The following is a 14838-nucleotide window of genomic DNA, read 5'->3' as shown; positions in this document are numbered from 1 at the left end:
TGCACCTTGGGCATCCCTCCACCTCACTGCCACCAACCTGTGCACCATGTACAACACCATGAGGCTGGAACTGAAACCATGAACTGACAAGTAAACGTGTTCCTCTGCTGTGCAAGACTTCTCCTGGGGTTTTGGTCGGTATTATTTTATGTTTTTGTTTTGCAGCACTAAGTCAAAGAAGCCCTGGAGGGTGAGGAAAGAACCCCAACCCTCCACTATAAATGATCTTTGAGGACTGACTTCCACTCTGCCCCCAACCCTGCTGCTCAGAGGGTGTGTCTCGTCCAGAGAGGGTGCCTGGGAGACACTGGCACTCTTGGAGCGTAGCCCCAGAGCCTCACAAATATGGTTACAACCATGTAAAGAGTCTCCTCCTCTTAGGAAACAGGAGGGAGAGCATGAGGGTGAAAGAGGAGTGGGCCATTGGTGAAAGGTCCAGGAAGGCTCAGGGAAACACATTCTATGACCCTTGTTGTGAGTCTCATTATGTAGCTCTTTGGCAGAATGGCCCTGAGTACAGGCTCCTTGGGCTTAAACTCTGGCTCCACTCCCTAACCACACTGTGACCTTAAGCAAGCTGCTTAAATTCTCTGTGCCTCAGTTTCCAACTCTCTGCAAAAGGAACAATGATGCTACCGGTAGAGCTGTTACAGCATAGTTGTGAAGCTTGTAGAGTTACCAGATGCAAAGTGACCAGTTTATTGGGACACAGTGAATGCTGGATGAAGGCAGCACCTTACACCGGCCAAGTGTTAATGCTCACCACCCCGACCTAGTGTGCAGGCTTCTCTTCATTAGCCGGTAAGCTTCTGAGCACCTGTGGATGCACAGCCAGATTTTCTTTAAAAAATGGAAGTTGTCACTTTCTTTTATTTTTTAGTATTATAATTTAACAATTTTTAACATTTTACCACTTTTACTTCATATTTAGACACTATATATACATATTTACTATTTTTTCTTGAAAACAGATATTGATATCACAAAGTAAGGGATTCATGACATTGATCAGAATGTGAGGAAAAGAGTATATTGTCATGCACACAGTATAATTCAGTGAAGCCATAGTTATGACTATCAAATGATATGTCATACACACATTTTTATACTCTATATATTAACTTCCACAAATAAGACACAATGTGTAATATTTGTCTTTCTGGATCCTATTTCACTTAATGATCTGACATTCTGTGGCAAATGTCAGGATTTACATCTTTTTTGTGGCTGAATATTCTATCATGTATCTATATATATATATATATGGCACACACACACACACATATATATATATATGTCACATTTTCTTTATCCAATCATCAGTTGATGGACATCCAGGTTGATAGGTTGATCCCATATATTTGTTTTGTGAGTTGAGCTGCTATAAACATGGGAGTGCAGATCATTCTTTCATATGCTGATTTCACTTCCTTTGAATATATTCCCAGGAGTGGGATAGCTTGGTCATATGGTACATCCTTTCATAGTTTTTTGAGGAATGTCAATACTGTTTTCCAATTTGCATTTCCACCAACACTGTATCAGAGTATCCTTTACTCCACAACTTCACCTGCAATGGTTATGCTGTTATTTCTAGATAACAGCCACTCTAACTGGAGTGAGGTGATAGTTCATTGGGTTATTTGCATTTCCCTGATGGTTAGTGATCCTGAGCATTTTTGTTTCTTGGCCATTTGTATTTCTTCCTTTGAAAACTGCCTATTCATACCCATTGCCCATTTCTTAACTGAATTCCTTGTTTTGTTGCTGTTTCCTTGAGCTCCTCGTATATTCTGTATATTAATGCTTGATCAGATGCATGGTTTGCAAATATTTTGTCCCATTCTGTCAGTTTTCTCTTCAGTTTGTTAGCTATTACCTTTGATATGCAGAATCTTCTTAGCTTGATGTAATCCCATTTGTCTACCTTCGCTTTTATTGTCTGTGCTTTTCAAGTCTTACCAAAGAATTCTTTGTCCAGACCAATGTCTTGCAGCATTTCTAGTGTGATATTTTCAGGTTTTAATTGTTTTTGCATTTGAATTGTTGTTACATAAAAAGTCACTATTGAGAGAATCTCAGTGAGCAGTACATAGGATTTCTATTTTTGAAATCTTATGTGTATCTATAATATTTCCAAATAAAAAATAAGATGAAATAGATAGATAGGCCTCTGGGAGGATGCAAAACAGGAATCAACAGGGAAAGCATTCACAACCGATATGGTAGTGTGGATTATTTAAGAGTAACAAGAGAGAACACATGTCAGGCTAGCTTAGAACACAAAAAGGAATATATGGTTTAGTTTTTTAAAAAATATTTATTAATTCATTTGAAAGGCAGAGTTACAGAGAGCTAGAGGCAGAGAGAGAGAGGTCTTCCATCTGCTGGTTCACTCCCCAGATGGCCTCAACGGCTGGAGCTGTGCTGATCCAAAGCCAGGAGCCAGGAGCTTCCTCCAATCTCCCACATGGGTTCAGGGGCCTAAGGACCTGGGCCAACATTCACTGCCCTCCCAGGCCACAGCAGAGAACTGGATAGGAAATGAAACAGCCGGGACTCAAACCAGTGTCCATATGGGATGCCAACACTGCAGGCAGTGGCTTTATCTGCTAAGCCACAGTGCTGACCCCAAATATATGGTTTTATAGTGGGGAGAAAGATATTGGGATGGAACACAGAATTAAAGAGAGAATTGTAGCAACTAGTACTTCATGGCCTGGACATGTGGGTCCACCCAACATTTTAGTCTCCCTCCACCCCTCTTGACTCCCTCCCCATGTGGTAAAGACTTCAGCCAGCTGGACACAGTTTGCTGACCTGTTGGGCATAAGCACTTCTAGTACCTCCAGGAAAAAAAACCTGATTGCCTAGAAGATTATGTGCCCATCCCTGTGGCCAAGCTTTGCCACACAGATAAAGCCAGTTGTGAATTATCAGAGTCCACAGCATGTGTTTGAAAACAGGTTTTGGATTCTCTGCTCTCGTGGTAAGAGGAGACAAAAAGAGGCCACATCTGGTGTGGCTCCCTATGGAATCACAGCACATAAGCAGCTCTGCATCCTTTCCAGTCTGGAAGATGGCTCAGGACAGCAAAGGGTGTAACAGAGTCCAAATCCCACCAGACAGAGGTGGGGTAACCAGCTAGCTAAGGAAACAGACTTCTAAATCACAGGAGCTGGACAATGCCTTTAGCAGGTCTGCCACACACTCCTTTTCCAGATGTGAAAACTGGTAGTTACTTCCTCCAACACGAGGAGGCTTCTGAAAAGGATGACAGCCTGGCCCTGAGGTTCCTATGATCTAGAGCCCTGCAGAGAGGCACCTGCTGGACATCAGGAACCTCTGGAAGCCTTGGTTGGGGCACTGGGGGACTGTCTATAACAGGCGAAAACCCTCCTACCTCACAGGACATCACAAGGAAGAGGAGGGCAGAAGACAGGAAGGAGGGAGGCAGGGGACAGGACAACAAGGTGATATTCTCTTTCATCCATTAAATCATCACTGTGGAATAACAAACTTCTTCATCCCACCGCTAAAGAGTGTGCCATTGCTGGTGACAGCGTCAATAAAAATTCTTTTAGACAAGACTTTGGTAAATGTAGGACTATGGGTCAAAAACATAAAACAATTCAACCCTTTGGCCCCATGGTTCCAGCTCATAGAACTTATGTTAAGAAAAATCACTGCAAAACGGTGGGAGAAGATATGTAAACAAATTTGGTTCTCGTGGCATAATTTACAAACAATTGAAATGTCTAGTAAAGTTTATTAAAAGAAATCTTGGACCTGTTACTTGATGTAACATTATACAGTCATTCAAATGTCTTAAAGAGAAGAAAGAAGGGCTCCAGTTACACACACAGCATAAAGCAATTCTCTTTAGCCAAAAGATGCTGTGAACTTTCTCATTATTTCAGGACAAGGGGGTTAAGGGAAACTAGTGAGCCAGTAAATTTTTATTTTTACTGGCTTCTAAATTTTCATTAATATGTTTTTAAATAACAGCAGAGTACTATCATGAGGTAATTAATGAATCAAGAAATAATCATAAAGACTTCAGAGACTTCTGGTTTTCTTTGACTCAATGTATGAAAGGAAAGGAAAGAATGAAGGATGTCCCAGGGAGCATGAGCCATGTGGAAGGCTTCTCACCTGGGTAACTCCCTTCCAGACACAGGATCTCAGCCCCAGGCCTCCAGTGGCTCCATGAGACTATGGTTGGCGGCTGTACCCTCCTGGAGGGCTCTGAGAACACTGGACATGGACTGGGAAAAGGCTACCTCGGAGAGTATGAAACCATCCATTGCCTGGTTAGCTCTCATTTCTCCCATGTAAATGAAACTAAAGATACATATCTCTTAATGGCTACTTTCCCAGCCAAGAGCTGGATCAAAGGCATTGCAGGGAAGATGGCTGAAACACGATTAGGGTGCCGTCTCCCCCAAGAATGCCATAATTACTCCCAGCCCCAGTGGCAGTCACCAGGGCCCTGACTCAAATAGCAGAGGGCTGAATAAACAAGAAACACCCGAGAGCAGCATCAGCAGACCCAGCAGCGCCAGGCGTGATGGCTCACAGATAAGCAGCAGGGGCAGGACCCGAGCTCTCTCCTTTCAAGGCAAGGCAGTTCTGAGGGTTCATTAGGACGGTCACAAAAGAAGATTCCACCAAGAACACCTTGCCTCACACTTTCTCAAGAATCAGGGAGAACATCGCTGGCCTTGAAATGGGACCAACTGGGGTCCATGGCTGTGAGGGGGGCCGGTGTCCTGGAGGACTGGGTCCACGATCATTGAAACTGCAGAAAACAGAGATGGCTCTCTGGCATCTGCCACTTCCACACGTGAATGGCAACTGGGGAGGTGGTAAGAAGCAGCCAGGTCCCAAACCTGTCCTAGGTTCAGGGTCCTGCTTCCACATGACCAAAACCTCCAGCCCAGGGGCCGGAGCAGTGGCACATTCCAAAAAGCTTTACTGATAATAAGTCACAACTGCTCCTTGTGTCATAGCTGTAGATGATCAGCAAATAAGCAGATCGGTTAATCCTGTAAGTCATTTGCCAAACACAGAGATTCCAAGATGCAAACTGATTGTGAAATGCATCCCATGATATTTCTGGCTGCACTTAACTTCCAGGTGCATGAGACCTCTGACCATGTGCTCTCCCAGGCTCAAAGGAAATTCTGCTCAGACTACGGATTCTCAGCTTTTTCTAGTAAAAACACTCTCCTCCCCTTGCCTACACCATGCAAACCTCTTAACTGACTTCCAAAGCTCACCTTCCTCCAGACTCCCATGGAAACAGCCAACGCAGTCTGGCTAAAATTCCTACCTAAACATGGCGCTTTCTTGCTTGAAGCCTTTCAAAAGTTCCCTTTGCCTACAGAATAGCCCCAGTGACTTAGCCTACGGTGCAGAGGTCTCCAGGGACTGGCCCCTTCCCCTCTCTCTAGCATTTTCTCAACACTTCTCCACCTCCTCCTAAGATTTGGCAGCCCAGGAGCAGGTAGCTGCAGAGGGTCTCGTGGCCTTCTTCACCCATCACTCTCCCTCCCCTGAGTCCTCTGCAGGGTGCACCTGGGCACCTGGTCCCACCTTCACGCTTTAACTCAATCCGTAAGTCGCCAGCCCAGAGACACTTCCTGTCCCCCCACCACAGGCTGGGTAGATGCTGCCTTCTGCGTTCTCAGAGCAGCCCTGCCCTCCTCTCCTCTAACACTTCTCACGCCATATTCCAGGCACTTGCTTACAATCCCGCTCTCCCACTGGCCCATAAACTCTCTAGGAAGAGCCAGACAGGCACACACAGCAGATGCCTGACAACAAATGAGCAGGTGCCCAGTGGCTTTGCAGGCACTTTTCCAAAGCAGGGAGGCCTGCTCTGAACCGAGTCCTTGATGGCTGCGCTTCTTCACCTCACGGCACGGGGTCTTCTCCAGAACTGAGCGGTGGGCAGAGGGAGAAGGGCTGAATATGGAAGGCCTGAGAGAAAGGCAGCCCTGGCCTCAGCCACAATCCTGTCCACGGCCACTTCCCCCACAGGCCCCAAGAAGAAAATCCTGCCACCCTCCCTGCCCCCTCGCCTCCCCAGGAAGGTGCAGTCTGCCTCCAACAAGCGGTCTCAGCCTGGAAGCCTGCTGCAGAAAGTGCTTGCGGTCACACAGACATCAGCTCCAAGTTAGCTTTGCACTAAGAAGCACTGTAGCCTGGGTCAGTTTAGCCTTGGTGGGAGAAGGGGCTTTTGTGTCTTCACCTAAAGAACAAGAAAGAAATGCACACTAAGAGGGGAAGGCATTGGCCTCGTGGCTAAAACGCAGGTTGAGATGCCCACATTCCAACCCAGGGTGCCAGGGTTCCATACCCAGTTCAGCTCTTGACTCGAGCTTCCTGCTAATTCACACATAATTGAGTCCCTGCTCCCATGTGGGAGACCTGGATTGAATTCACAGATCCTGGCTTTGGCCCCCAACCATTCCTGCATCTGGGGAGTAAGCCAGTGGATTACAGCGCTCTCACTTGCATGCCCTCTCTATCTCTCCCTCTCTCCCTCTCCCTCTCTCTCTCTTTTATTTTTTTTTTAATTTTTTTGACAGGCAGAGTGGACAGTGAGAGACAGAAAGGTCTTCCTTTGCCATTGGTTCACCCTCCAATAGCCGCCATGGCCAGCGCACCGCGCTGATCAGATGGCAGGAGCCAGGTGCTTCTCCTGGTCTCCCATGGGGTGCAGGGCCCAAGCACTTGGGCCATCCTCCACTGCACTCCTGGGCCACAGCAGAGAGCTGGACTGGAAGAGGAGCAACCGGGACAGAATCCGGCACCCCAAATGGGACTAGAACCCGGGGTGCCAGTGTCGCAGGTGGAGGATTAGCCTATTGAGCCATGGCGCCGGCCAACCTCTCTCTCTCTCACTTGCTCTCACTCTCATTTACCCTCTGCCTCTTTCCCTCGCTCAAATAAATCCAATAAAATAAAATGCTTAAGTCTCACTAAGGGATGAGAGATGGTGATAATGTCAGATAATTAAGGTAAAACCCCTGGTCAGGGCCCCAGAATTTAGGAAGCCAAGAAACCAATAATACTCAAGTACCCTGGTGGACCCCCGGCGCCATAACCCATCACCTGATTGCAGCAAAGGGCTTCTTGCCATGTGCTGTCTGGAACTCTGGATGTGGAGCAGAAACGGAGGTAAAGGAAAGGATGGCAAACACCTTTAATGGCAACTGGGGCCGGGGGCCCTCCCCTCCTCTCCCTCCCCGCCATTCCCAAGTTGGACCCACAGTGAGAGCCAGGAGACTTTTGCATCACCACTTATCAGGGTATCGGAGCTGACTGTGGCACTTTATGCGCTCTCAGGATCTCGGCCCAGAGAGGGAAGTGCTTAACCAAAGTCACAGCAAGCTGGCTGATTTCTAACCCTGATCTCATCCAAAATGTACCATGACCAGACTAAAACAGGAAAAGCTTGAAAACCGAAAGTGAACCTAAACAACTTGGGAACGTCATTTTCCCCCACTGGCTGTGTTTAGTGGCCTTTAACCTGAACTCCCCGCAGACAGACAGCATATCTGGAGTCCTAAGACTCCAAAACTTAAAAAAGCTGCTCTGTGTCTCTGTGATCTTCTTGAAGTTTATAAAGAACTCCAGTGCAGGGGTCTCCTGAGCCTTTGTCACATGTACCATTGCCCAGACCAGACATGGACCCACCATGAGACCTTGAACAAGGCCCTTGATGATTTTGTGCCTCAGTTTCCTCATTTAAAAAAATGTAGTCAATAGTTCTGCACCTCCTGCTTGAAGCACGTGCTGGGGCTCAAATGAGAAGGCAGAGGCAGGCGGACTCTAGTGTCCCTTCTGGCCCTAAGGCCACACCTCCCACACCCCTGACTCAGACCCCAGGAGGTGACACAGGCCCGAGGGAGGGGAGAAGGACGATGGCCCCTCCCCTAGGTATTCACAAGCTCAGGGAGTGCTGCAGAGGCGCCTGCTCCCCAGGAAGTGGGATGAGCCGCACTCTGTCCCATTCAGCTTTATCAGAGCCACTGCCCTCTAATGTGTTGCCAGTGAATCAGAGGGGTCTGGGGACTTTCCATGAACAAAGGAGATAGTTATTAGATGGGAATGGAAAACACAATACCCTGCACATCCATGTGTCTCTTCTGCTGACCCTGTCTAATTACACCCTGGCTGCCAGTAATGACAGCTCCAGAAGTCCAAAATCTTACATATCAGTTCACATCAAATCAGATCAGTTCCAACTTTGCTGGAGGGCTGGGACTGGTCAGAGAAACTACTTAGTCACCTTATCTTGAGATGTGGGGTGGGACAGTCTCCCCAAAGCTGTCCAAGCTGTGGCACCAGGGACTGTGCCATGCTAAGGTTGATTTTTGAGGGCTCAGACCCCAGAGACTCTCCCTGCACTCCTCAGAAAAGACGGGTCACCTGAGGTCATGCAGTCACCCAGCGGTGCCACAGCCACCTGGACAGGGCAGAACTCCGAGTCTTTCTGCAGGGATAGTGTAACCTCATCGGCAGGAGACACCCAGACACACATGCATCCACACGCCTAGAAAGTCACGTGGATAGCTGGGATAATCATTCACAAGCATGTGTGTAGTATCACAGAATGTCACCGCTGCAACAGACCCCTTGGAAGGTTTAGCTTTTCTATTTTATTTATTTTTTTTATTTTTTTATTTTTGACAGGCAGAGTGGACAGTGAGAGAGAGAGACAGAGAGAAAGGTCTTCCTTTGCCGTTGGTTCACCCTCCAATGGCTGCCGCGGCCGGCGCGCTGCAGCCGGCACACCGCGCTGATCCGATGGCAGGAGCCAGGAGCCAGGTGCTTTTCCTGGTCTCCCATGGGGTGCAGGGCCCAAGCACCTGGGCCATCCTCCACTGCACTCCCTGGCCACAGCAGAGGGCTGGCCTGGAAGAGGGGCAACCGGGACAGAATCCGGTGCCCCAACCGGGACTAGAACCCGGTGTGCCGGCGCCGCTAGGCAGAGGATTAGCCTAGTGAGCCGCGGCGCCGGCCTAGCTTTCCTATTTTAAAGAAAATGAAACTGAGGCCAGAGAGAGTCAGGGACTTACCCGGGATTATGTACCCTGCTAGGGACTGAGCCAGACATCCCGGCCTGTGTACAGTATACTGTCTACGCATCACACTGAGTTCCCCCCAAGAACTTACAACCCAGGAGAACAATAAAATCTTACGCACAAATAACGGGAATTCCAAGTAGCAATAATAAGTGTCACGTAAATAGCACAAACAATAGATGCTCTCAGAGTTGGCAAGGAGGTGAATTCACTGCAGGTTTAGAGTAATAAGAAAAGGCTCTTGGCAGGTGGAAGACGTGCGCAGGGCTTCAAAGAGTGCTTAGGATTTCAACAGGCACAGAAAAGGAGAGCACACAGAGCAGAGCGACAGCCCAAACTAAACCCCAGAGGAACAGGAACTGTTTGCTTAGGAACTCTTCCTTCCTCCCCTGACTTTTATTGACATGCATTCTAAGAAAAAGTTCCCAGGAGGCCAGAATCCAGGCTGACTTGCCCCAGCCTGTTCTCTTGGTTCCCGTGAACACTCTGTGAGCAACGCCACTTTGAAAAGAGCGTCGTAAATCCAGATTGAGAAGAAGGCACTGCCTACTTTGCTCCCGCCCATGTCTTCCCTTCACCCTTCTTCAAAACTCAGGAGCAATAAATGGCTCCAATATTTCTCAAGATCTCCCTGCAGGAAAAAAAAAATCACTCCCTCCAAAAAACTATATAGGTCCTTCGTCAACTGGAGACCACAAGAGAGGTCCTTGCCCATGAATCTGGAAGCGTGACTTTCTAAGCTCAACCAAGAGGCACCCAGTGGAGGAGCCTGAAACGGCCACAGGAGCCCTCACCAAGACAGACCCCAGGTCTTCCGCCCAAGGTCTTCCTTTTGCTGAAGACAAGATGAGCAAGGGGGATGTTATCTCTCACCACATCCTGAGCCGGTGTGGGCAGACAAGAAAGCAGACTGCGATAACATTTTGTGAATATTCTCTTCCTAGCGCCGCTGATGAAAGAGATCTGAAAGCAGCCCCTCCCTGTTGAGGTCTGGTGCGGACCCAGAGGCCAAAACGCAGACGGTTTAACAGGCATCCCAAGCAGTGACTCAAACCATTGGGGACTTCAGAGGTAGCTCGTTATGGTGACTCCACAATTAGGACCACGTGGTTGGTCAGTCTTGCGGGAGGCTGGACCGGGCACTGTATAAAAGTCCCCACCTTGCTGGGCTCCACAGTCCTCACGCTTCGCTGGGTCCTGCTGAGACCAGGTAAGTGGGGACTTCCCTGTCCTCTCTCCCTGTTGCTCAGGCTTTGGAAGGCTGCTGCTCTGCTCCTCTCCCAAGACAAATTTTCTACTCCTCTTTTAAACACAGTTTGCCATTTCTTGAGCCTATCAGATCATCCTGTATATGCCGTTTAGCCTCCTGCACCTGATTTTCCAAATCAGTGAACTAGAAGACATTTGGGGCTGTGCAGACAAGGCCATGAGAATACTCCCACCTCAGAGATGGGTGTCAGAGGGAGCTAAGCCTTGGAGAGGAAAGAGAAAGGGACAAAAAGCAGCAGACAAATAAGTTCTTAGGGTTAAGAACCCTCCCCAGGACCCTCCACACCATCCTTTAGGTGCCAGTCCTGTGCTTTGATTACAGATCCTTTCCAATTTCGTGTCTGTTTCAGGTTCTACAAATCATTCCAGGATGTCCTTCAGTGACCAGCAGTGCAAGCAGCCATGTGCGCCCCCTCCGTGTCTTCAAAAGAGCCAAGAGCAGAGCCAGGCGCAGGCCAAGGAGGTGTGTCTCCCCCAGTGCCAGGACCCCTGCTCAGAGAAGTGCCTGCCGCAAGCCCAGGAGGTGTGTCCTCCTCAGAGCCAGCAGTCAAACCAGGAAAAGTGCCCACAGCAAAGCCAAGACCCCTGCCAAGACCAGTGTCCATCTCAGAGTGTGGAGGCCTGCCAGGAGCTGGCCCAGACCAAATGCGTGGAGGTGTTCCCCCAGAAAGTACAGGAGACGTGCCAGCCCTCTGGAAAGGGGAAGTAGCCGCCGTGTGACCCCCAGCCTGGGGCCCAGAAGATGGCCAGCAGATGAAATGCAGCCCCAGCCCCTGTTCCGGTGCCTTCCCCTGAGGGTGCCTCTGTGTGCAGTGTTCCTCCTTGCCCCGCGGTGTTCTCAGCATCCCAGGACTTGGTCTGTGTCTCTGAGGACAGTCCCCTCCGTGTTGCATCAGTTCCTGTGAACAAGCAGCCAGTGGACCGTCTCAGATGTAGGGATGATCTCCCTAGGAGAGACCACAGACGCCTAGCACAGCTTCTTGGGGGCAAAAATTCATCCAGCCCCACATGTGTACCAGCCAATGATGCCTTCATTTACCTTTAGAGGGTCAAGCTCTCATCTGAGACTCAAATCGAACTGAATTCTAATGAACTTTGCACAAGTCACCACCACCGCTGGTGTTGAGAAGTAAAGGTTGATGCAAACATTAAAAATTGGGTCATTTTGTCTCTGTATCCTAAAAAGAACAGAAAATGGTTGTACATTGGAAAGTTAGTTGTACTTTTAAAAAAAAGTATGTGAATTATTTCATCCAAACAGCCAATACAGAAAGACAAGAGGGGACCTTTGGGTCCTTGTCAATCTCTGTTTCACAGCTGGTCTGCTCTGGGCCCTTAATTTTCACCATGTACACTCTGTAGATTTGTGGTTTGTGTCTGGGATGCAAGCTGGTGTGCTCTCCAGCTTCCTTGCCTTCTTCTCCCTGGTGAAGGTAAAATATATAATAAAGCTGCTCCTCGGGACGACACCTGACTTGGCGCATGCTCTTTCTGTCACCCAGCCACTTGCCACCCCAATGATAATCACCTGCTCCTTTTGGGCGCGGGGGTGGGGGAGGACCTGGAGTATGAATTTACAAAGACCTCACAGGTGCACAGAACAGCAATGCTGGAAGTGGTCTCCTTCGGGTCACTGGGACCACCACCACCACCCCTACAACCTGCCACAGGCTCACCTGTGCACAGACCTTACTCCTGAGAGAGTCCACCAAGGAGCGGCTCACACTCAAACTCCAGGTCCAGGGTTCTTTCCATGACAACATCCTTCCTCTCTGACCCTCGCTTTTCAGAGACACAGGTCTGAAATGGGGAGGAAGGGAACTGTGTGGAAGGTGGGTCCCAAGTGAGTTATGACACCCCCAAACAGAGCATCCATGTCCGAGGGAAGGGCTCAGTGTGTCTCTGAGACGATCATGCACTCCAGGGCCAAAATTCTCTGCCTTGACACCTGGTCAGGTTTCAGGAAAGCTTGGCAGCCCAAGAAAACTCCCTGCGCCCTGTGGCCCAGCTCCTGGAGAGGACACATGGGCTGTGGAGCCTGGGCTTAGGGGCAAGGGACTGAGGAGACACGGGGCTGACACAGAAGAACCGCAGGTGCTTCCACAGTGGCAGCTGTAGGCTGCCTGGGCCCAAAGGAGCTAAGCCGAGGGTTGGCCTCCCAAAGGACAGAAGGGCTCCTAGCTGTTCCTAGTCCCCTCTCTACTCAGTGCAAGTGGGAAAGGGAGGAACAGTGCAGCCTCAGCCCGACGGCTGCATGGGGCCCGTGTCTCAGCTATTTGGCTGAACCAAGGGCCTTCCAGGACTGGGATTCCCCCCGGTCTCTCAACTTTAGAGATTTTCTAGGATGAGAGAGAATTGGGAGATGCCCTGGGGGAAGATGTCCAGGTGGAGCCATAGGGGCCGGCGGCTGTGGCGTAGTCGGTAAAGCCTCCACCTGTGGCACCTGCATCCCAATGGCCGCCAGTTCAAGTCCTGGCTGCTTCTCTTCTGATTCAACTCTCTGCTATGGCCTGGGAAATTAGGAGAAGATGGCCCAAGTCCTTGGGCCCCTGCACCCACATGGGAGACCTGGAAGAAGCTCCTGGCTCCTCGCTTCAGATCAGCTCAGCTCCCACCATTGTGGCCATTTGGGAAGCAAACTAGCAGATGGAAAACTTCTCTGTCTGTCTTTCCTTCTCTGCCTGTAACTCTGCCTCTCAAACACGTAATAAAATAAAATAAAATGGACCTTGAGACTGCAGGTGCAAAGGCCAGGCTTTGAGCTCTTCACACATTCTCTCAGGAATCCTGACAGCAGCCTCAGGGCTTCATACACTGTCCCTTCATTAAGGAACATATCTGGGGGCCAACATTGTGGCACAGCAGGTTATAATGTCAGCCTCCCTTAGCCAAGTGGTGATTTGAATCCTGGCTGCTCTGCTTTGGATCCAGCTCGCCACCCACATGGGAGATCTGGACAGAGTTCCCAGCTCCTGGCTTCAGCCTGTCCAGGACTGGCTATTGCAGGCATCTGGTGAGTGACCCAGCAGATGGAATATCTCTCTGTCTCTCTCTCCCTCCCTCCCTCCCTCACCACCCCTACTTTTCAAACAAATTTTTATTTTTATTTTTATTTGACAGGCAGAGTGGACAGTGAGAGAGAGAGACAGAGAGAAAGGTCTTCCTTTATCGTTGGTTCACCCTTCAATGGCTGCTGCGGCCAGCACGCTGCAGCCAGCACACCGCGCTGATCCGAAGGCAGGAGCCAGGTGCTTCTCCTGGTCTCTCATGCGGGTGCAGGGCCCAAGCACTTGGGCCATCCTCCACTGCACTCCCGGGCCACAGCAGAGAGCTGGACTGGAAGAGGAGCAACCAGGACAGAATCCGGCGCCCCGACCGGGACTAGAACTCAGTGTGCCGGCACCACAGGTGGAAGATTAGCCTATTGAGCCGCGGTGCCAGCCTCAAACAAATTTTTAAAATCAATATATAAATCTTTTTTCTTAAAAAAAAAAACTTTATGGCTTCATAAAGCCAGTAAGTGATAAAGACAGTATTCTTTTTTTAAAAAAAAGAAAAGATGTATTTATTTATTTATTTGACAGGCAGAGTTACAAGGGAGAGGGAGACACACAGAGAGAGACAGAGAGACAGAGACAGAGAGAGAGATCTTCCATGCTCTCATGCTCTGGTTCACTCCCCACGTGGCCACAACAACCCTGGGCCAGGCCAAAGTCAAAACCAGGAGCTTCATCCAGGTCTCCCACATGGGTGGCAGGTGCCCAAGCACTTGGGCTGTCTTCCGCTACTTTTCCCAGGCCATTAGCAGGGAGCTGGATCAGAAGTGGGGCAGCTGGGACATGAACGGGTGCCCATATGGGATGCCAGTGTCACAGGCAGACTACACTGTGCCACAGTGCCCAGCCTGAGGGCAGGATTCTAAGCCAAGTTTTTCTGACTCTAGCATGGAACTTTCACTTGCATCACAAAAATGTGTGTGGCACACAGAAAAGGTTACCGACATCAGCTTCTCAAGGCATTCAGTCACTACCTAACAAGCGCTCCCTGATCGCCTGCACGTGCCAGCTGCTGGAGAGACAGTGGTGGAGCAGGCGGTCCGTGTCCCTGCAGAGCTAGGAGCTGTCTTTCCTGCAGGTCACACACCCCAGAAGCTCCTGTCAGAAAGCCTTCTGGACATCTCTAGATGCCTAGATCACAGCTGTCCGGCCCCCTGGCTGTTACATGCGTTTTCTCACCCATTTTTCCACCTAGGAACAAGCCAGCTGCTCCTTCGGGCTCCACTGTTCACAAGACACAAGAGGGCCCCCAAACCCAGCCTACAGAGAGACTCCAGAAAGGCCTGACGGTGGTGAAGCCCTGGTTAGCCTGCGGGGGGCTCACACTCACCAGCTCTGCTCAAGACTCAGAGCTACCTCTGTCCTCTGGCACTAGAGGAGAGCACAGCTCCATCCAAGATGAGACACCCACCTGG

The 14838-nt window shown here is 49.6% G+C and overlaps 1 protein-coding gene across 1 annotated transcript; it reads left to right on the top strand.

Annotated features, from left to right (window-relative positions):
- Positions 1 to 10273: 10273 nt before the first annotated feature.
- On the top strand, positions 10274 to 11834 carry PRR9 (proline rich 9). The gene is made up of 2 exons (XM_008264416.5): positions 10274 to 10308; positions 10718 to 11834. The coding sequence occupies exon 2, from the start codon at positions 10738 to 10740 to the stop codon at positions 11074 to 11076; it is 339 nt and encodes a 112-aa protein (XP_008262638.1). The 5' UTR covers positions 10274 to 10308; positions 10718 to 10737; the 3' UTR covers positions 11077 to 11834.
- The last annotated feature ends 3004 nt before the right edge of the window (positions 11835 to 14838 follow it).

The sequence above is a fragment of the Oryctolagus cuniculus genome, chromosome 7, assembly GCF_051225735.1.
Source record: "Oryctolagus cuniculus isolate XC-2025 breed Fujian yellow rabbit chromosome 7, ASM5122573v1, whole genome shotgun sequence".
NCBI lineage: Eukaryota > Metazoa > Chordata > Mammalia > Lagomorpha > Leporidae > Oryctolagus > Oryctolagus cuniculus.
The sequence above is the reverse complement of the archived record's forward strand: the minus strand, read 5'-3'. Positions and strand labels throughout refer to the sequence as shown.